The 23,460-nt window shown below is 45.4% G+C and overlaps 2 protein-coding genes across 2 annotated transcripts in view; one reads left to right on the top strand and one right to left on the bottom strand.

Moving 5' to 3' along the window:
* Positions 1–18,081, bottom strand: part of T265_09878 (hypothetical protein) — a gene marked incomplete at both ends in the record, with an annotated part of 22,179 nt that extends 4,098 nt beyond the window's left edge. The window contains 7 exons of the mRNA XM_009176085.1: positions 9,737–9,918; positions 13,987–14,290; positions 17,039–17,157; positions 17,191–17,297; positions 17,347–17,578; positions 17,625–17,836; positions 17,880–18,081. Of these exons, the coding sequence (XP_009174349.1) occupies positions 9,737–9,918; positions 13,987–14,290; positions 17,039–17,157; positions 17,191–17,297; positions 17,347–17,578; positions 17,625–17,836; positions 17,880–18,081 (1,358 nt within the window). The remainder of the gene's footprint in view (positions 1–9,736; positions 9,919–13,986; positions 14,291–17,038; positions 17,158–17,190; positions 17,298–17,346; positions 17,579–17,624; positions 17,837–17,879) is intronic.
* Positions 17,238–18,934, top strand: T265_09877 (hypothetical protein; the record flags this gene model as incomplete). Its single annotated transcript, XM_009176084.1, has 2 exons — positions 17,238–17,312; positions 18,770–18,934. The coding sequence occupies 2 exons, from the start codon at positions 17,238–17,240 to the stop codon at positions 18,932–18,934; spliced, it is 240 nt and encodes a 79-aa protein (XP_009174348.1).
* Between the last annotated feature and the right edge of the window lie 4,526 nt (positions 18,935–23,460).

The raw sequence follows: 23,460 nt of genomic DNA, 5'->3' as shown, positions 1-23,460 counted from the left end.
TTTGACAGGAGCAGCCGAGATGCTGAGTTCGATCTGAGATTGATAAGTGATTTCACACCTTAACTACTGAGCCATCCCGGCTCATAAAGACAGTCAAAACGGATTCACAATTTTTATGAGGCACATACGAACAGATTTGACCTCTTGTTTTCGAAAGAGCTCAAAACAGACATGCATAAAAACGTAATTATCAGTCAGCACTGATCCGCTTAATCTCCAGACATCGGATAACTGAGTGCGAATAGATGATAAAACTGAGTTTTGTATTCCGTTTGAGTAGCGAGACCAGTGGACATTTACTTTCACAATGAAACTGAAACGGTCACCATTGTGTGGGAGATGCTCCTATTCAGGTCCAACTATCGAAGAGAACCATACATTCCAGATTATGATCACGCCGGAAACAAACACGCCAGGACACGGCCTCGGGTTGAAGTTAGATAGAAAGCCCATGTTCTCACATCGAAATCATTTCGAGATCGGTACCTTCTCAAGACACAAGAAGCATGTGTACTTGGTTACAGTTAGGAATGCCCGTATGCGAGAGTGGTGACGATAAGAACAGGACCAGTAATGTCAAGGCTTTCTTGGGAGGGACGATCTGAGGACTGACCAAAAGTGCCGTGTTCTGAGAAATGCTTTTTGTGAGTAAGAATATACCACCGAGTTGTTGCAAACGAACAATTAATGGTGAATTTTTTAGCACGTGGTCATCCCAGAAGGACAAGACAGGAGTAACCCAAAAACAATGTTTTGAACATGCGAGTATTATTGAGATCAGTTCGCTCATATTCTGAGGCACTAGGATCTGATGAGCTCTGCGGATGGAAAACCAAATGACGACACAGACTTTATATGTTAACCACACATTTTTTGAGGAATCCCTAGTCTAATTGCGGGTGACCAAAACGGGTTTAAAAGATACGTATTCCCTGCGTTTCTAAGCTTGTGGTATTCATATATACAAAGGGTATCCAGATTTTTTAGAACGACAACTTCAAATGACATGTCTTACCTATGCACTGTTGATGGGATTCTTTGAGAGGTTTCATCCAGCAAGTAGGTCATCTGACACCTTACACTAGTTAATCAATCACTGACTGTTGTATCGTGGGTGGCTGTCTATTGGTTACGCCTGCACTGAGCCTGACAGACTATGGGATAGGTAGAAGACAGAGAACTGGGGACACGGCTGTATTGCCAGGACAAAACATACAGACTGTCTGCGTGATATATGAGAAGAATAAATGCCCGAATACGGTCGTTCACTTGTTCGCTCTGTACAGCCAATGGCGGTGTTCCGGTCGTGAACAATCTCAGGCCGCTGGTCGTATGTTGCTAAGCCATGCTTGGTGAGCTCCGCCAACGCACCTGCTTTCTGGACGTGTCGTACCGATGGTGACCTTGGGGGTGCGTCACTCTCTGCACATGTACTTTTTCCGTGTCTGGGTGCGTCCTGACACTGAGGGATTCGGCCATTTGTCCCCTACTGTGAGCTACCAATGAAATGCCACAGGATTACAGACATTTCCCGCAAAACTCACCTAATCTATGGCATATCTCAATCGAGTTCGAGATAGCTCAGTGGTTAGGGCGTGAACTTACTGATGAGAAGATCCGTCGTTTGACTACTCTGGTCCAGGCTTGGGCAACCCGACAGTACCTCAGCCCTCCTTCGAGCGGTGTGGCTGCCGAAGGGTATTGCACCTAAATGATCTAACTTTCACAACAACTATGCACAAATGCTCAGTAGTGAAAAAAAACCACCAAGTCACCTGATTTGATATTACCGGACAAACAGAAGTCCGTCATACAACAGTTTCAGTACCACCCTGAAAAAAGCAAACTGTGTCGGTTTTCACATAGGAATTCGCAGGTAGCATAGACTAACTATTGATACTGACATGTTAAAGGCTTTTGTCCGACAGAGAGTATATTGCACGAGAAAGTATAGGGATTAGAATTTCGATCATGCCTTATTTAGCGAGCCGTCATGTTATACAGAATGTGGAAACAAGCAAGCGGTGCAGTCAAAGATTGAAACAGAAAAGGAAACAATAGATTTGACAATGGCTGCCATTCACAAGTCGTATGTGTTGCTGTGCACAGTTCGACCAAACCCCACTTCGGAAAAACACACAATTGATGTGTACAAAAGGTTGAATCAGAGCCTAAAACTTTAAAATGAGTATAGAAATGTGGCCGAAAAATCTAGATATCCGAAGCGGAAGTTCGCTGAAAATCCGCTCTGTGGACCTCAAAGGAAGACAGATGTAGTGTCCTCGAATTACGGCAAAAAAACTATTGCGAACGATGATAAAACCCTGAAGCTAACAAGTGATTTTGAGTGAAAAACTGCAATGGAGATAGTTGGAAAATTTAGCTGATTGTGGAAAGCGACCCACACGTAGTTCGCCCTAGAAAAAAAACACCAAGTCATCTGATTTGATATTACCAGACAAACAGAAGTCCGTCATACAACAGTTTCAGTACCACCCTGAAAAAAGCAAACTGTGTCGGTTTTCACATAGGAATTCGCAGGTAGCATAGACTAACTGTTGATACTGACATGTTAAAGGCTTTTGTCCGACAGAGAGTATATTGCACGAGAAAGTATAGGGATTAGAATTTCGATCATGCCTTATTTAGCGAGCCGTCATGTTACACAGAATGTGGAAACAAGCAAGCGGTGCAGTCAAAGATTGAAACAGAAAAGGCAACAATAGATTTGACAATGGCTGCCATTCACAAGTCGTATGTGTTGCTGTGCACAGTTCGACCAAACCCCACTTCGGAAAAACACACAATACAAAAGATTGAATCAGAGCCTAAAACTTCAAAATGAGTATAGAAATAAGTGGCCGAAAAATCTAGATATCCGAAGCGGAAGTTCGTTGAAAATCCGCGCTGTGAACCTCAAATAAAGATACATATAGTGTCCTCGAATTACGGCAAAAAAAACTACTGCGAATGATGATAAAACCTTGAAGCCAATAAGTGAATGGAAAACTGAAATGAAGATAATTGGAAAATTTAGCTGATCCTGGAAAGCCACCCACTCGTATTTCGCCCTACTGGGACGCGTTAGACGAAGCTGGCAAGGTTGACTACGTGCCACTTGAAGCAACAGTTGTTCATTTTCGATTGCAGCACGGCACAGCCACTGACCACGCCGATGTACATCGTGAACATGCATTCAGGTTACTTCATGGCTCAGCTCATGAGAAGAAGTTGTCAGGAAGTTCGATTTACCATCGAAACGGAAAAACTCGTCTCTTGCCTACCACTCGTACCTCTTCTGCTTTACACCCTGTGACAAAACCATAGGGCCACTCAAGTTTTTTCACCACAAATTCACCCCGAGAACATGGAAGTAAATTGAATCTTCGGTCAGTAGGTGAGAAATCCCATCGAATATTACTTCAACTAATTAATTAATTAATTAGCAGGTGAGAAAATTAGAGGACAATTCCATGATACCGTATCCTTGCCAGAAATGCCGGTGATAGCGTGAAAGCAGATTTAATGAGTAGGTGAATGACGTTCGTGTTTCACAGCAACCACCAATTTGTGAGTTTGTTGACGTTCACATCTCTGTACACCAGCTAGTGTATTGCACGGGAGGATCTACAACACTGAGTACATCCACAGACTGGAGTTCTCTCACTCACTGGCATGACTACAAAGGAGGGATAAGCAAACAAGATAACGCTATGGTGGTCCATTTCTTTCACATAATCGAGAACCGGCTTCCATTATTGATTGTTTGATCAGGTTATGTTCGCCGGGGAACAAATCAACCGCCACGTGATCAACGACCAGAAAACACACCCGAGCTGCCCACGCTGGTTTCTATTAGATCTCGCGACGTGAGACCAGCTAACAACTTGTAGTTCTGATCTGTATTCAACTAGGACCACTTGGGGGTATACCAGGGCAGTGAAGATGTGAGCATTTATGTGTCACCAACTAAGACGGTGGCTGCTGTGAGACAAACATAATTCTCATTAAAAGTATTAGGGGGATAGAGTTATCGAAGCCTTGAGGTGAAACGGTCAACAAACTAAGGCCAACGTCTGCCTCAACGAAAAGGTACCATGTGACTGTATCATAATTTTGTCGTGCTTGTTTTTCACCTTATGGAAGTTCCATAGATTCTGGCTTTGATTTTCGATCGGATAAGTCACCTACTGACTGAAAATACAGTTCAGTTCCATTCCACTAGAAGTGAGAAACACATTTTTAGTCCTTCACTAAGGTGTAAAACGGTTAAAATAATGACCACTCGGAATATTCAGTAACGTTAACCAAAACACTATTCAGTGCGAGAGGGATGCTTGCGCCAAGCACTTCCACAAGGAACAGGACAAAATTCTTTAGCAAATCCTTTCAACCATCAAATTGTTCCAGTCCAAAGGATGTTATCCACTTGATCAATCTGGATCACATCAGCTCCTTTCGTTTTGGAATGCACTGGTATATATAACCTAATCCAAAGAGTTTAAAAAGAGTGACCTCAAAAAAGCGACTAAGGCCCGAAAGATAGGCTCAAATATTCATCGGTAGCAACGTGTGTGGCCCAGAGAACATGCACGTGAGGGTGGCACTTGACATGGATTGAATTCACTTATTTACGTCCATTTCTGGAGCAGAAAGAACACGGTGACAACAATATCGGGATCCTAAACGGACAAGGTTTTCGATTCGAAATTGACATTGCCACCCTCTTCGAACACAGCGAATCGGTCGGGAATAGGCCGAAAGTATGAAACTGTTGCTCTATGCATTGCAAGGATGAGTAAACAAACGGGGACTCGAACAAATGCCTCCATACAATACGAATGAAGCAGGCCCATAGCCGTCACACCATAGAGAGTGAAGGTAGTTAGGATGATCGTTCCATACCAAACCAAAAGATTCCGAGTTCCAACCTGGAGAAATTTCGGGCTCCAATGACGGAATATCATTGGGGAATGAGGTTAGGATACACACCCAGTACAGTTTGTCCTGGTTTGATGCTTGGAAGTATTCACCGATCACAGCATAACTGAATGGCGTACGCCTACACGCTGTGGGGTGATTTATGGATCTAAATTAAGCCCGGGCAAATTCCAGACGTAATAATTCTGTAAAATTTCCATGAATGAAATTTCTACCAAGTTAAGCCTCGAGAGAGTTTCCGCACCCCAGCTGCGCATAGAAACCGTTCAAAACAACATACAGACTGATTTGCCTATGCTAGGGTTATTTGGTAAACTGTGGGATTGTTTATTAGCTAGCTATACCCTGAAAGTTGAACTACTGGTATATTCTAAAGAACAATGTCGGCTGATAAGTGAACCAGATGATAACTGTTTACAATAATGCAAACGCGTAGCTGCGTTGCCCTACTTGGACCGGGGCTTGAACCCAAATTGGACTGTTTTTGAAAAATACACTCGTTTGCAAATCGATTCGGTTTTCACGAGAGACTCAACTGGAAATAAGAAAATTTCTTAAAGATGCTTAGGGGCAAACTGCATCCACCCTAGCGGGTCCTTCAAGCCCCGAGTGGAATCCACATAGTAATGATCTGAAACGAGTTGACAGATGGTTTGACATCCCAAGAAAGCACTCGACCAGCAAAATACTGTCTTGTTTGTACATCGGCGCAGAAGTAACAAAGAACAAAACGAAGAAAGGGGCAGCACATTACTTCATGAACAAAAGAAACGTTAATCATTGCCATGATGGCGGATGGTGAGATGTGGCTTGGACGAGTTGTAGCTTCGTGCAACTGTTTTCGTATGCATTTCGCTTGGTAAACCAAACAGTGCTTATCGGAAAAGCAATCAATACTTTCATCTCCCACGCCAATAAACACAGCATTATCTTCACCATTCCGTTCTGCGTTGAAAATTGAGTTTTTTTCTATCCCTGTTTACGTTCACATGGGTGCATTTTTCTTTTTTGCTTTCGGAACCGGTCACATGCAAACCATTTGCAAATAGCTGAGTTCATTGTACCGTTAACTGTGAACTAGTTCGGATTTGCATGGTGCTCCTGTGTGCAAACACGTGAAAGTTCACGTGCAGAGAACTACCGACCCCGCCATGAGATACTGAGGCAGTACAATCTAAGAGTAAAGTCCATCGTTCAGTGAAGACCTGTGATCCGTTCTTTTCAGGGTAATGATATCAACTGAACAACTTTGCGAACATATTTACAGTAGTTTCCCATCACGGGATACCTCAGTGTCCCATCTATGAGATTTTTTACTTGGAAGGACCAAGCCCTGATTAGAATTTGGAAAGGGTATAACGTTATGGAACTGGACTGTCCAAATATTCCAAGGACCACTTTGTTTATATTCCAGTCGGAGGTGACACCTGTTTATTTGCATTGTGTGCACTTACAAACCCGAGTACAACAGAGGATCTGAACCGAATCGGATTTGGACCTGTTTGAAACAATAAGGTATTGCATACATGTTTGGCTAGAGTTGGAACAGTTGACGACACGCGACTTCCGCTGCTTGAATTTTCTACCTTCAATACCGAATGTGTCCTGTTATGTTGACCTGAAAGAAGTTGGACATCGCTGAGGGAACTGTGAACTAACCGAGAGATAAAGTCATAATTTGTGTCGTCATCCCTTGGAGTAAAAACTGACAACTTGTCATTTGTGTTCAATAATACGTGGAGAGCCTAACACTTTGGAGGGCAACTTAACCTAAATGAACTGACATGCTTGGTAAAATGTTAAAAAAACAGCAACAGAGGCAAATGAACAAGTATTGGTGGTGGTGGCGGTGGTGGTTGTGGGAGGAAGAATGAACGTACTACCCAAATCCGGGATCACAGGTTTCTTCTGTCCTCGGAATTCAAATTTTCCGAAAACTAAGGTAGTGCTCACATGTTTGGGGTAGTAAAAACAAATAGAAAATCGTTCAGCTGTAGCACCCTTTTGGTGCCTAACTGCCATCCTACCAGGGTTGGGATACTGCCTAGACAGGGGAAGTCGAGAGGAAGAGTTCGGGTTCGAACAGTGTGGACTTTCCGGTCAGTAGAGTAGCGCTCTAACCACTGAGCCGTCTCGCCCACCGTTTGGGGTAGTACCCCCATAACAACTTGATATTCGGCCACAGGGTAGATCTATTCACGATCTACCATCTAAAATAGGTGACCTGTCTGCTCCAAGGGAATGATTACAAACAAAATATGTGAGCGATACATGTGGAAGTACTCACAATAGGACACTAGAACGAAAGGGGAGTAACGTTCAATTCGTCAGGCGAAATGATCAACATTCGGTAACCTTTAGCATCAGTATTATCACGTTTTCGCCGTTAAACCCAAAACTGACCTCTATTTTCAACCCGGCTCATCCCTATTGACTCTCATCCGAGACGGTTGGTTCAGGGAAATTTTGAAGTTCATTCAGTCCATTTGATATTTCTCTCCTAAAACTGAAAGCAAGATCCTGAGTGTCTTTTGATCTATCACTTCTCGTTCGGGTAATGGAGGAAGCAGCCCATTTCGCTCACGGCTATTGAATGACTTCTGTGTGAGTGAACAAACGGCTAAAGTCCCAAGTAAAGATTTTGAACTGTTTCCCATTTTTTCGGGAATTTCTACTCATTCCACTGTGCGTCGAAACAGAAAGTGTGCAGGATTTCCAATCCGAGAAAACTATGGAAATTGCAATGTAGCGTCTCCTGATTGCTAACCAACCAACCAATTTGTCCCATAAAACAGGCTGAAGGCAGGACGGACAATGCTACTACATCAGGAAACCACAGCACACTGTGTATAACGGGGCAGAAAGATCCCATAAACGAAGTACACGCTCATAGGTCCGTTGAGCACTTTGGTGCATAAGGGCAAACTGCTACAGCGTTCGTGATTGGGCGAAAACATAAAACGTATCTGTAGGCTAAGATGTGCCATATATATCACCCCCCACCAAAGCGGGGTAAACAGCCATTCCTGGATAGTTGCGGACGTACGGGGCTGCGCTCTTGGGTATACCCCAGAGGAGTGACCCCTTTTGGGAAGTGTCATATCCACAAGGCATAGTACATGTTAAAGTGGACTTCCCGAGAGGACGGTCATAGGAAATATGCATAATTATGTTCGACCCTGGGCGCTCTCCGAGTAACAAGAATGAGCAAATCCACCAAGCAACCACGGAGTCCCATTAATGGCGCACTCGTGTACTAGAGAAGCAAGGTTGAGATACAGCTAACGAGAGAAAAAAACTTCAAAAGTTGATGGTTGCACACAACGACTACGCAACAGCTTGCCCTAAAAACGGTTAAAAGTTTCCTTCGTTGCACACTCATATGCATATCAAATTGGTATGGAAATGAGTGTATAAGAAGAATTTGAGAAAGGTACATTATTAGTTGCTCTTACATTCAATACAGCGTGTTATCCCTGCTAGACTAAGACCAACTGGGTTATTCCCCGTAAGTGATCCTTGTTCGGAGGGGCCAATGTGCTCCAAAATAATAACAATAACCATTGACAGCAACACCAGAAGAGAACGCTGGTACTTCAGACTATGTGAGTTTGTAAATGGAAAGGAGAAATTGGACAGGGAGGAGGGCGTAGGGTTAGTCTGTAACAAGCATCCGAGGTACCTACACCTTTATCGCTTAGACAAGCTGGATAGAAACTGACAACACAGACGCTACCATGACGTTCAATGTTTCCAGCGAAGCACGGAGGGGGGGGGGTCACGTGGACCTCTTCATGGAAAACGAACAGCACCAACAGCATCCAAACTTTTCTCAACATACAACATTCCATTTCGCACGACAAGGTAAACAACGGAGTGAGAAAGCTGTTTCAGAAGGAGAAGTAATACAGTTCTAAGGGAACAAACAAGAGGGGGCTAAGAATACCGAATTGAGTAAGGTATGAAGCTACGAACGGTCGGTCATAAAATATCAAAGCTATGCTTCCCACTAAAAAAATCGGGCTGATGAAAGGTCCGCGGAGAACGGGTCGCGAGAGGACAACACAAAAAATGGGGTGTCTACTACTAAGCAAAGTAATATAATACATTTATCACCCAACAGACTCGGCAACCGCACACTGCTTCAGCAACCAGCAGTGGTTGTGTTCCTTTACTTGCAAGCTGCCTTTGATTCTGTGGACCATCAGGCATTATGGAAGTGTCTATGGAGCAAAGGTGTCCTCCATAAATTATTGACCCTCCTTTAGGCGCCGTACGCCAATTCCCGCGGCCATGTGAAGGTATAGGGGGAGCACTCGCCTGAGTTAACCACAGATGGGGGACCCCGAGACGGGCCACATCAGACATGGCCCAGTCGCACCCTAAATGGTGCTCGGGCGTTCAAGCTACTGCCCTCAATGCACAACTCCCTACCAAGCCCCCACTTAAAAGTCCACTGACAGCACTGTATTTACGGACCAATTATATTACCTCCCGCCTCCAGTGCGCAGATACCTAACCCACCTCCGCAAATGATCGGTGAACGAAACTGCGGCAGCTATAACCACTGTGCGACATTTAAGCGGTTATTACAGCCTATAATAATGATGATGACTAATTAGACAGGATTCAGCGTCACTTATCTCTCATCACGTCGTCACCTGTTGACTCTTCCTCGAGTGATAACTTGTTACTGGTGGTAATTGGCCGTGTTACCCGTACATCTGAGTTACTTCTATCGGCCGAAAATCGCAAAAGACATTGGACTAGCCGTCATGAAAAAACCGAAACTCACTGTCCGGTGGCAGTGGCCACGAAAATTGCCGAAGCACGTGAGGCAGTTGAAGCTTCTACAGCAGCCAGTGCGGTCAAGTAGGCAGGATCTGACCTCGGAGATAAACCGTGTATGTCGCGCGATACTTTCAGGTCTCGAGAGTACTTTTCGTGATATATGGCCGATTCTGCCTCACGGCAGGTCTGCAGTCAAAATGAAGATAAAGGATGTGGACATCCGGCAACGAGGGAGAACATGCGCATCGTACTGGACAAGTGAACGCGTAAACCAACAAACAAGGAAACGCCAAAGACGGTCGGAAACAAACTTACCATTGGAGAAGCCGAGATTAGTATGAAGGGTTTGGCAAGATGTTGATGGTAGTCTTGAAAAGAAACCGGAGGCCTCCGAGAAAGACTCCACGTTCAGCAGATTTTACACGAGATTTCCCGAACTCAGTGACTTATGGGTACTGTTGCTCTATTTGATGGACAGGAAGAATGATTCAATGCTGTTGGGCAGTTATGCAATAGGGAATTCATTCGGATCGGTGTAAGAACATTGACGCGCATTTATCTTGAGAAGCCTGGGCGGTTAAGGCGCTAGCTTACTGGCCGAAAGGTCGTGGTTCGAACCCGACCACTGCATCTAGACTGTCCGTCTAGGCTTGGGCAACCTGGCAGTATCGCGGCCCTCGTGCTTTCATCAGGTGGTATGGCAGCTAGGTACAGGAAGGGTGCTACAGTTGGACCATTTTTTCATCATCTTTCTATTTAAACCATGAGATATCGCTCCTTCTCTAAGAAGGCAGTGCGGAAACAGGTATAGTTTTGACAAACCAGCCAGTAGGTGTTGACTCCTTGTGGATCCTAACGGAATATCTGAGAGCATTGAAGCATGGTGAAGGGGCATTCAACGAAGTAGCCGCAAGTTTCTAGGATTACCTACGAGTTGCCTTCTAAATGGAACTGTAGTGAGCCTTGAAGCGCGTTTTTCAGAAACGTGTAGTTACTCTGACTGAACAAGCATTCGCACTTGCGGTTCGGATGCGATCGAACGCTGAAGCGGTAAATGTGTACAGATGTCCCCTTGTGCACAGTACTACACATGATATTGGCTCAGAGAGCCGAGAAGCACAGTACGGACTGTCACTAGAACAAAATCGACCTCGTACAGACGATCGAACGCTGAAGCGGTAAATGTGTACAGATGTCCCCTTGTGCACAGTACTACACATGATCTTGGCTCAGAGAGCCGAGAAGCACAGTACGGACTGTCACTAGAACAAAATCGACTCTCGTACAAAACACACAACTAAGCACAAGATTTGTTCCAATGGGTTTTTGGATGTTTGAGGACGAGCTAAACCTACTTAACCTATTTACGCATTGGGCAATTCGGAATGAGACATGTGTCAGTGCATGAATAGTGCCGGTCTCCATGTGTTGCATCGATGACCATATTTTAAGACAGCAAGATTAGCTTTGCATTAATAGACGAAAGTTGCGGACGGTCAGGACTATCATCCAGGAGCACTGTTCACGTAGTTATGCATTACTCTGGCTTATTTCGTGAGGGCTCTGTAACGTCTAGGGCCACCCAAAAGAGATGACTTTTCTCCGGTCACTGCAGATCGTAGTACCTTGCAAACGGGGCTACCTCGACAACATATGATCAAACGCGGCTGTAACGTGGTCGGTTTAAAAATGGGAGGAAACCCGGTACTGGTTGGAGAAGTTAAGTCTGGGGAGGAATGTGTGGGAGTCATTGTCGGTAGTCGGCGGGCAGTTCTTTACTCATTAGACCGTAAGGAAAAGGTCTTAGTTGGGAAGGTAGTCGCTCTCTAAAGATATCACCTCGGTGCTAGCCAATCGAACAGCCATGAGAACCGATTGAACTTTTCTCAAACTCTAATAAATGACTGAACAACTTGGGTTATTAAAGGCACTGGGTCTTTTTGATCCAATTCACCAGGGTATAAATGACGGGATATCAACACTTCATGTCTTCGTCACTGAACACGCAAAACAGGCAATTACTTCGAAATAATCTGGCACAGTAACAATGTCAAAAAAATGGCTAAAGTGCTACGCACTGAGATCATCGGAAGGCCAATTACAAGGTAGATACGCAGCGCATATCGGAAATTGCTGCGCACATAAAAGTGGTCGGGTAAACCGGACAGGCAGCGTCCACCCGATAGCCGATTGCCGGGGGGTTTCGGTTGCATACGATTATTTTGAACGTTTAGTTGTGGTCAACTGAGTGACCTGTGGTCACAAGGCGATTGAATATCGATGATCTCGGCTCCTGGTTGCTTCATGGTTCAACACTCCAGTTTTGTTCCATGGCTCTTCTCAGACACTTCGGTACTCTTCGAGACAAAGTTCAATTTTTCCTACCTATGTGGCACTGCATCTGCGGCCACAATGGCAGGCAGAGCAACCAGGTGGGCACAAGTTAACAGGCTAAATGGAAAGGGGACGGGTGAAGATTCTCAACTGGGCAGTTGGCTAGATTCAGTTGAACACACTGATGTTAGTTTTTGTGTAATATCCGTGAACAGTTGACCTCCGTTAAGCGGCAGCCATCATCCCGGTTAGTGACTTGTGCCTTCCTTTTTGCAGGTCAGTGGCGAAATGCAGTAGCATGGGTTGGCATTCGCGGGCAGTCGGCGGTTCCGGTCCAGCTTCAGATGCATTGGGCAATTCGGAATGAGACATGTGTCAGTGCATGAATAGTGCCGGTCTCCATGTGTTGCATCGATGACCATATTTTAAGACAGCAAGATTAGCTTTGCATTAATAGACGAAAGTTGCGGACGGTCAGGACTATCATCCAGGAGCACTGTTCACGTAGTTATGCATTACTCTGGCTTATTTCGTGAGGGCTCTGTAACGTCTAGGGCCACCCAAAAGAGATGACTTTTCTCCGGTCACTGCAGATCGTAGTACCTTGCAAACGGGGCTACCTCGACAACATATGATCAAACGCGGCTGTAACGTGGTCGGTTTAAAAATGGGAGGAAACCCGGTACTGGTTGGAGAAGTTAAGTCTGGGGAGGAATGTGTGGGAGTCATTGTCGGTAGTCGGCGGGCAGTTCTTTACTCATTAGACCGTAAGGAAAAGGTCTTAGTTGGGAAGGTAGTCGCTCTCTAAAGATATCACCTCGGTGCTAGCCAATCGAACAGCCATGAGAACCGATTGAACTTTTCTCAAACTCTAATAAATGACTGAACAACTTGGGTTATTAAAGGCACTGGGTCTTTTTGATCCAATTCACCAGGGTATAAATGACGGGATATCAACACTTCATGTCTTCGTCACTGAACACGCAAAACAGGCAATTACTTCAAAATAATTTGGCACAGTAACAATGTCAAAAAAATGGCTAAAGTGCTACGCACTGAGATCATCGGAAGGCCAATTACAAGGTAGATACGCAGCGCATATCGGAAATTGCTGCGCACATAAAAGTGGTCGGGTAAACCGGACAGGCAGCGTCCACCCGATAGCCGATTGCCGGGGGGTTTCGGTTGCATACGATTATTTTGAACGTTTAGTTGAGGTTAACTGAGTGACCTGTGGTCACAAGACGATTGAATATCGATGATCTCGGCTCCTGGTTGCTTCATGGTTCAACACTCCAGTTTTGTTCCATGGCTCTTCTCAGACACTTCGGTACTCTTCGAGACAAAGTTCAATTTTTCCTACCTATGTGGCACTGCATCTGCGGCCACAATGGCAGGCAGAGCAACCAGGTGGGCACAAGTTAACAGGCTAAATGGAAAGGGGACGGGTGAAGAATCTCAACTGGGCAGTTGGCTAGATTCAGTTGAACACACTGATGTTAGTTTTTGTGTAATATCCGTGAACAGTTGACCTCCGTTAAGCGGCAGCCATCATCCCGGTTAGTGACTTGTGCCTTCCTTTTTGCAGATCAGTGGCGAAATGCAGTAGCATGGGTTGGCATTCGCGGGCAGTCGGCGGTTCCGGTCCAGCTTCAGATTTTGTTCACGGTATATGGATATTTGAATTGAAAGTCACTGTATCTTCATCCTCTCCAAATCACAACGAGCTGACCAAAATGCACGTGACAAAAGAATTGCACGCAGTCGTCAAAGGAACTGGTTCAATGCGGCTAAGACTAGTCGACAATCACTGCGGGTGCACTATTCTGTATAGTACTATCACTGAGCTGGAAGAAAACGAACGAAAAGACGAATGCCCGGGCAGATGGGAGATTGCACTGGAGCGGTGAATGAACTTACCTTGTGCAAGACACGCGCTGCCTCTTTGGGAAACAAGCCTCGTGAGGTCTCCACGGTCAGAATAAGTCCGTCTGCACCGTCAATCACCGCGTTAGCCACGTCACTAATTTCTGCTCGCGTGGCCCGTGGTTTGAATCTCATCGATTCCAACAGTTGGGAAATCACGAAAACAGGTTTTTGCATGAGATTGCATATTGCAATAATCTGCTTTTGCAGTTGAAAAATCTTCTCAGCGGGATAGACAAGACCCAAACCGTTCCGACCAACAATAATACCGTCCGAAACAGAGATGATGTCAAGTAAGCTGAGGAGAGCGTGAGGAAGAAAAATGGCATGGACAAGTATTTTCGACAAATTATCAGAATGCGCTACGTTCGATGCAAGTTACTTTAGATGGGGAAGCTAAAACAGGAAAACTTAAAATACCAAGGCTCGAAGCAAGACATGAGTAGTTGTGAACAATGCCGGTCAGTAACCAGTGACCTTCAACTGAAAAGATTCAACAGTACCATCCTAGAGAAGCCCCAACGGTTTCCCACTAATCACAATGTACACTGAAATCACCCTTTCCCACGTATTTTGAAAGTTTACCGCTTAACATGGTAACTATTTAGTGATGGATGAAGACGAACACATTAGAGAAAACCCGTTCTGAGTCAAATACCATGTACTAGCCAACGATGGGCGTGGAACAGGACTGAGTAGCGATTGTCGCAACTTATCCTTAAGGGACGACGGGATGACACACCCATACCGTGTAATGTGGTCAATATCGATAAATTCGTAATGCAGGCCATTGCGTAGCCTCCAAATCAGAATCCTGGTGAGTAGCATTAGGCAGTGGAGAGAACCGGTGTTACATCGAACTCAGCTACTCTATATCCATGCTTCAAAATGATTTCCGTTACCAGAGTTCTGGAGCCGGAACCACGCAGTTTGCGACATTCAAACACAAGCTACCAGAAACTACGGCAGCTGGAGAAATCCTGAGAACTATAATGCAAGTGTGCACATGAGATCTACAGCTGTCTGACATAAGGATAACAAAAAAGCATAAAGAAACTACCGGAAATGAGTTTTAACAACCATAGACCGCGGGGCTCAAGGAACCGCTAAAATTGGATCGTATGTAAGAAATTTCAAGTGTTGGGTGCAGATGGCTGTCTTCCTGCTTCTTGGGGACCTCACTGCTGAAGCGTTCATTGTAGTTTCGTGGTTTCATCAGTCAGTCGTTATCATTTCAGAAGGTACAACTTGAACCAATTCAGTTCTATGGGCCCTGAGTCAGTAACTGACGAACAAGGAAACGACACTACTTTCTCACAGGATTAAGCGTACAGTCACATTAGGATAATAAAACTGGGTCCCAATTTGAAATGTGTTATCAAATTCTAACCATGGCGGCGCCCAATAGGCCCACAGCAGAAATACTAAGTTGCATTTTTTTATAACTGAATGGGTAATGTTATTGTTAGAGTCTGTGGTGGTAAATAACTTTTTCGCACGCCAATCCAGATTCGATCTGCGCTAAAGGCAACCGTGGAGCGAGATGGTCCAAGTGGTAAGAGCGCGAATTTACTGACCGGAAGGTCCGTTGTTCGAACCCGACCTCTGCCTCTCGACTTCTCCTGTCTAGGCTTGGGCAACGTGGCAGTATTCCAGCCCTCGTGCAACCTTCGGGTGGCATGGCAGCTAGGCACCGAAAGGCGACCGACGTGGTAGACACGAATGACTTTGGGTAGCTGTCCAGTCCGAATATAAAGGAGACTAATAGGAGGATGCTTCCTTTGCAACTCTGGACAGATGAATTCGTTCGGTTTGTAGAGGTGGTCGTATATGAGGGACTGAAAACCTGCCCAAACTAGTGAACACATCCAGGACCCATCAGACAGAATTATTGCAGGGAACGTTGACAGTAGTTGGTGACTTAAGCTACGTGCTTCATCCTACAATATAGCGATTACTTTAGGTATAGATTCCAGGAGAAAACTCCCGATCAACCTTCCCATCCACTGCCCGTTGTCCACCCAAACAGTTCTGGGAAGACTCGAACATTTCCGAAAGTTTGTGTTTGATTAAAGCAATTCTGAAAACCGGACCAAAATGTGGTATGATATAGGAAGACCTGAATTCGCGGCCCCATAGGCTCACCCCCTTCAAATGTTCGGAATATAATGTGTTGTAACTAACTGCTGTCCCCTTGAGGACAAGGAAAACGACAGCTGTATTGCGAACAAACTATAGGGGGCATCGGGGGTTTAAAGCGGACTTTCGACCTTGATCCAAGCTGTCTGATCGGCTTTGGATGAACGTTCATCATCGTCGGCCGTTGCTGAACTGATTGACTGCTTGGGTGCCTAATCGACAGCTGTTTTTTTGGCCTGTATGCTTGATGGCTTCCCTGCTGCTATTTTGGTGGGATTTGAGGGTTTGAGTAAGTTATGGACATTCTGAGATTACTTTCAGGAAGCTGACCCTCCTGATGTAATGAAGTTCTGGGCTTGACCTGATCCCAAAAAATTTCTATATCTTTGCTTTAGGGACAAATGACGTGAAAGATAGCTTCATTGACAAAGTAGACGTAGCATGGAGTAATCCAGACTACGGAACAAGACTGAGCGAGCGACATTTACGTATCTGTTCATCTGCATGAAAACAACATGGGGCCCGATACCGAAGGATATCATTCGTAGTGGGCTAGGTTATTCAACTGGAGTGTTCAGAGATAACCTGGATGGATTCAACCGTTGATGCGAGAAAAACTCCCAATTATCCAACACAATATATGCGCCACATAGTACTCTACGGGGACAGTTAGAAATGATGAAGAAATAAAAATCGTTCAGCTTTAGCATCCTTTCGGTGCCTAACTGCCATGCCACCCGAAGGTTGCACGAGGGATGAGATACTGCCAGGTTACCCAAGCCCAGACAGGGGAAGTCGAGAGGCAGAGGTCGGGTTCGAATCACGGACCTTCTGGTCAGTAAATTCGCGCTCTAACCACTTGAGTCATCTCGTCCCCCAAACAGTAAAGAAAACAAGGGCGACTTACTTGCGAATAGATTCTTTACTTTGTACCTTGGCAAACAGTCTGATCTTATCACCCAAAATGGCCCTTGCCTCCGATATTTGCTGGGGTGTAAAGGAGTATTCAGTGAAAACATAGTCCACCTGTACACATCAGTAAACAAAATATCAGCAAACCTTCGATTCACAGGCAAAGGCCAAGTCACGTTGGTAGGTTGTCTTGAATGTCTTCTGATAAAGTCGTTCGCTCGGTAAGTCGACACGTTTGCCACCACCAAGTTGACCTAGGTGTGAAAAAGGTAAGTACAGAAAAGCGGAACCAGCTTGACTTACCACCCTGTTCAACCAGACAACTTATTGTAGTGGACGTCACATCGCGTACTATCAAAGACAGCATACCATCATCCAGATGGATGCGATCTCCCACGCTGACGCACTGAACAAGACACGGAAAGTACTGCGAGTCCAGGTAAATGAGTTCTTCTGATGTCGCATTTTGGAACTCATTATTAACGGTAAGTTTAACAAACTGTCCATCCTTCAGCGTGACACACGCCTCGACATCCTAAACGAAGTGATATTGTAACAGATCATGCCACATACAGACGTACGTTATTGATTATCCCTGTGCGTATAGGCGGTGCAGATATATCTATAGCGATGCCCACCGGAGGCTTATAGTTGGAGGCCTGTTCTATAGCACGCACACGTCGAATAACATCCGCATAGTACTCGTACGAGCCCATACTCATATTCAAACGAAGGATGTTCATTCCACCCTGAATCATGCTTTCAATACTCTTATCATTGTTCCATCGATCACCTATAGGATCGGATGAGATAAGTGTGCAAAATAGGAAACCTACCGAGTGTGCAAACAATCGTGGCCTGTCGGACGAACCCCGAAACGTGATCAATGTCCAGTTGGCTGACATGTTCTAGTTGCGATGGTGCATGACCAACGCGGTGCTGTTTCTGTACCTGATGTAGATACAGTTCTGTTGTGTCGGTGGCTGATCCAGGTCGTGGATAAGACTTTACCGGAGAGGCATCCAATAGGACATCCATGATTGATCACTGCAGAGAATAAGAGGCTGTGAATTGGGATATTGCGCGGAGCTGTGTGGACCTCTGAATACAGCATGGGACACAACGAGTCACAGCTAATTCAACAACAAAGCAATACTTTCCTTGTGATTACCGCAAAGAATTGAGTCGGCAGTGGTTAAAAAACTCATTTAATTTTTCATGGATCGAAAACTCTTGCAGAAAACGGATCTTGAAATCCCGATCGAGACTTCAGTCTGAAAACGGAGTCTATATAAGTGAAAAGGTACAAAGCAGTGCATATCCACCACATCCTGGTTGAGGAGCATTTTCTATATAAGTGAAAAGGTACAAAGCAGTGTATATCCACCACATCCTGGTTGAGCAGCATTTGCGGCACCTCATCCCCGAAGACAGGGAAAGCTCAGGACCATGCCAAACCTTCCTCTCTGTTGGGATATTTTTACTTGCAAGGTAAATGTTTGTAGTTACACACTTGAAACATCCCTCCACAAATATAGGTGATCGAAGTAGGGAATGGTTGCCAAAAAAGAAACGTGCTTTCCGTATTATAGATTCCAGTGCGCACAGATGATAATATCCGGATTGAATTGTTAGATTGGACAAGATATGTGGAGAACAAATGAATGTTTTCAGCTTATTCTATCACGCCAATGAGTGCAACTCAAGCAGTACGTGAATAACAAAGCTTAAGAGGGGTGATGAGAGAAGACAACCTTGTCCCATAACACTTAACGTGATGAACTCAGGTCAAAGCTTGCTATATACCCACATGAACTTACAGGATATTGCATACATAGCCTTCATAGGGAATAAAAATTTAAATGACACCCCTTTGATCGCCAAACACTGACGATCGGAGGCGTCAAATGCGGCCTTTAGGTAAAAAAAAACGACCAAAGGGTGACGCTTGAGTAATTTGTTCTAAGGTAAACATGGAATCAGTGGGTTCCTGACCGGCGCTTCATTTAGGATTTGGAAGGGATTTCGGAACTCGTTTCATTATCTCATCCATCCAAAAATGAATAGGGATGGAGAGAATGGGAAACATGTCGGACATCACCTAACGTGCAAAAGCTTTTGGATAGCTCCCTGTACACTAACATGCGCCCAGGAGTGAGATATTACTAAGAGCGTATCATATTAACAAACCTCCGGGATATTCCTTGCTGACCAAATGAGTCAAGGACAGCTGACCGGTCAACTGAACGAAGTACGCCATGAAAATACAATATCAAAACTGTGGGTGGTTCGTACGTATGGCTTTGTCCTAGCGCCTACCGGTATGAAGATCTGGTCAATACAACCCCTCGAATCACTTATTTATGGGCCGCCAACAGGTATCAAAGGACAAGTGAATGGAGTCAAACGGATCAATTTGTGATTACGGCATCCACTACAGGCTCCTTTTTGAAAATGGGTGCTGTCTCCAATTTTCTCCAGTTATCTGAGGCGCTCTGCTTTTCCCAGACGATGGCAAACAGATCAGTCCTTGAAAAGGGGTGGGAATTTATCCAAATCAAAAAATCGGTGGTGCTTGGGAGAACATATGCAATCATAGACTGGGGCCTTAAGCGATTCGAAGCTCACCGTCCGGGGTACTAGTTCGGTGTTAGCTAGTCATGAGAATCATTTTTCACGGTTCTCAGCCCAGCGATCAAGGGCCTCTTCCTTATTCAAGAAGGTCGTACCACTTTGACTGTTGATTATTTCGGTAGAGTACGGTTTCTGGGGGCCGTCTCCAGCATTCATGGCATTCTTCGGCTCATCCATTTTAGCCGTGTCTACCAGGCTGAAGCGCGTTCGGGATATTACTCCAAGATTCAAGCAGCGCCACTATTCCATCTCACATCCAGTATTTTGAGGTACCTAGTAGAGCCATGTCGCAGGGGGAACTCCTAGCATTGTACAAGCATGTGACGAACTCAGTCCAGTACGAACTGACATCCGGTGGTGGAATAGTTGCAAGAGTCCGGCAGACGATTCGCGAGCTGCCAGCCTCTCAGTTACTACGCACGTTTTCCGCCCCTCAAACGGCTCGGGAAACCGAAAAGAGAAGTGACTCCGGATGAGTGTTTTGTCAGAATCCACATGTTTTCCGAAACGAGCAGCAACCTGTTACTCATGAGGGCATCGGTAACTAGCAACCTGTTACTCATTAGCGCCATCGGTAACTGATGGTAATGCGATTAACCTCCGCGGCTAACATTTGGAAGACACCATGCGACCAGTCGACTTCCGAAGTTAGCTGAACGCTTATGTTATGCTGTCAATGACAATAAAGTTAGTACTGCATAAAAACAGTCTACGGTCAGCATACAACCAAAGCAGTCGTTCACCGTCGTCGGTGAGCAGCGAGAGCAATCCAAATCGGCTACCCAACTGAATCTCAGAGGCACTGAGTCTGTTCACCCTATGTATTCAAATATCTGAATGTTCCGCGTAATAGGACACACATGACTCATAAGACTTGTCTTTCATAATTTCAGGTCTACAATCGACTGGGGTGTAAACAGACACGATAAACAGATGAAGATCAGCTTCCTGCTAGTAAGAATAATCCACGGACTTTGCCAGACGAACCATTTAGGCAAAGGTCCTTTTGCCCGGTGACTTATGGCCTGGAAGGAAGGTCATTGTGTTGGGGAAAGGAGAAAACGTTTAGGAGAGACGTCAGCAGTGGAGTGTTTTCGCTTATCCGCTCTGCTGTATGTGGCAAGCAGTGACCCGGTTGGTGACACCGAACGATGGCTGATGTGGCATGAGAGCAGTTTGAAATGAAGGAATCATGTTTGTTGGGATACTGCCATGGCGCGCAGACCTAGACAAGGGGAGGACAAAACCTGTGGCCTAAAAGCTGCGGCACCAAAAGGTTGTGTTTGGCACTGCTTCGTAAAGGACAAATCAGACCCTGGAGGATGAACCCGGTATGAGACTGCGAGTGTTACAAGGACATCCCCTAGAAAACCCAATGGGTCCCGGAGGCTCACAAACTGTCACAACACTGTAAGGTCGGGTCTCCTAGTTGGCCGAGAACTGTCGAATGCCACTTGAATGGAAACGACGGTAAACTGCCTTAAAGGACTGAGCATATATGGAGGCTGTAACGTGCCCTTTGGGCTCAGTTCAGAGTACGTGCATGGTAGTTGAGATTGCCACAGCGTACGACAGTGACATAGGATGTAGGCTGTGAGAGCAAGACGGCTGTGGTTGGAGCGCAAATTTGCTGACCCGAAGGTACGTGGTTCGAACCTGGCCTCTGCCTCTCCATCTCCCCTGTTTAGGTTTGGGCAGCCTGGCAGTATCCCAGCCCTCGTGCTTTCTTCGGGTGGCATGCCAGTTAGGCACCGAAAAGTTGCTACAACTAAAAGATTTTTTAGAGTGTGGTTACAGAAAATGGGTTGGTGAATAGGAGCGACAAGATAGGCACAACAGCGCCATTAGTCTTGTGACATCACCAGGTCACTATCATTATTCTCATTGAGCACAACACACCAGTGGTAAAAGCAAGATAAAAGATGACCGTGGCATACAAGTGTCATAAACGTCACCACACAGTTAAATGCACCCAACCATTAATATCAGAAGTCTCTGATTCTTCACCTTCTCGGACTAACAGTAGCCTGCGCAGCTAGGGTCCAATGCCATGTCCCTCATGCCCCGAAAAGAGCTTATATAAGCTTATATAAGAGTCGCATATGCGACGCTCACCTTGAAGCAGATATGGCTTATTAGGGTTAAAATTGTCAGGGCGTTTCTACGTATGCTTAAGCACCGAAGAAACCCTTGTTTCCCACCACGGACCACCGGTAGAGAAAAAATTAGGGAGGACGAGCGGAGGCAGCAACATTAAACGAAAGCAGTTACTGTCACATTGAGTGCTGTGGGGTCCTCGCGCTTCCCTGAACGGCGTCCAAGTGGGTCCCCTAGACCGTGGCTGGAAATACCCAGTGAGAAATCTGCAGTCATTTTTGGCCGGTACATCTAGATAAAGTTCGCCTCTCGTTTTGTGCTTGGCTTATGTAGAGTGAGGTTCGTAAAGAATGCTGTCCCACCGATGACACCCTCGTCGCACATGATGCTATGACACGTTAAGTCCCATGGTTTTGGAAAGTGCAGCAGGTTGTCTCTAGGTGCACAGAATGTTCTTCTGTGAGTTTTCACCTCCTCGCCTTTGCTTTCAACCATCTTAGCGACTGGCTATAGATGGCGATCTTTTGTCCAAGACTGGAAAACATGGACGCATGCATGTGGGCGGGGCCAGACCATGTCTTGGTTCGGGCCCGTGTTGCAGCTTGTTCTCTAGTGAGAAGGGAGACCATTCTCCGCTATGATATTCACTATCTTCAAGATCCGGTGGTCAAAGAAGTCCAGAAGTATAGCAGCAGCAGTAGTAGTCCATGAAAATTGCGAACGCGAAACAAAGACCCGTTGGTCAAATGAGTATTCGTTTGAAATCCGAGACACTATGAATTCGACTATCCTCACACAACAACAATCGCGGACGCATAGAAGTCTACAGGCTCTAGTCACCTGAGCCCAACATCAGAGATGGTTGCCCTCAGGTCTGCCTTCCCTCATGACCAAGGCTGGTCATGGTACCAGAGCCACCGAGGACAAAAGACACATCTGACCATCCCGGTAAGCTCTTCATTTCGGATGGCAACATTATGGGCGAAACAGCAGGCAGAAACTTAATCGGACATACCACTCACAGCAAGACACCGAACGGCGACTCAGTTCAACTCGCACGTGACTGAAGAGAAGACCGGGGAGCCGGCCGGTTTACCTCAGGCCGAGCTCTGATTGGTCATAAGTTGGGACCGAACGCCCTGATCGTTAGCCGGCAGATGCCAGTTTCTCGGAGAAATTAGTACGCCGAATGAAACTTTCTGCGTGAAAATGTAGCTGTTTGCTGTCAGTATGAACAAACCACAATCCACCATAATCTAGTTTGGTTGCGTTTGAATTTGTTTTAAATAATCCTCTCTCAAGTCTTAGAGTTAACGCATCCAAACTGTTTCCGCCGAAACTATTTGGTTTTTGAAGCTGTGAATTCTTTGGGCAGTTAGTCTAACGTAGCATTTTGTTTAACTGAGCGAAATTTCGTGGTCATGTACCACCACAGATTCGCATTTCGCTACCGGTTTACGAGAGTTAAAACACTAATGTATTTAGGCGTTCTTCTGTGTTATTTAAGAAATAATGTAATGCAAGTTCCATCTAGGAAAATTGATCAATGACGTTTGTTTGCTTGATACTCCTCAGATTTGATAAGTGAGATGGTTCTGTCCACAGAACTTCGTCGCGATACATTTTCCTATGGAGTTCGGCCTCCATTGGGTACAGAATTGTTATGCATGGGTTAAGCGGTGGAGA

This window comes from Opisthorchis viverrini (genome assembly GCF_000715545.1).
Source record: "Opisthorchis viverrini unplaced genomic scaffold opera_v5_316, whole genome shotgun sequence".
NCBI classification, from domain to species: Eukaryota; Metazoa; Platyhelminthes; class Trematoda; order Opisthorchiida; family Opisthorchiidae; genus Opisthorchis; species Opisthorchis viverrini.
Note: the sequence above shows the minus strand (reverse complement) of the source record. Positions and strands in the feature narration are given on the sequence as shown.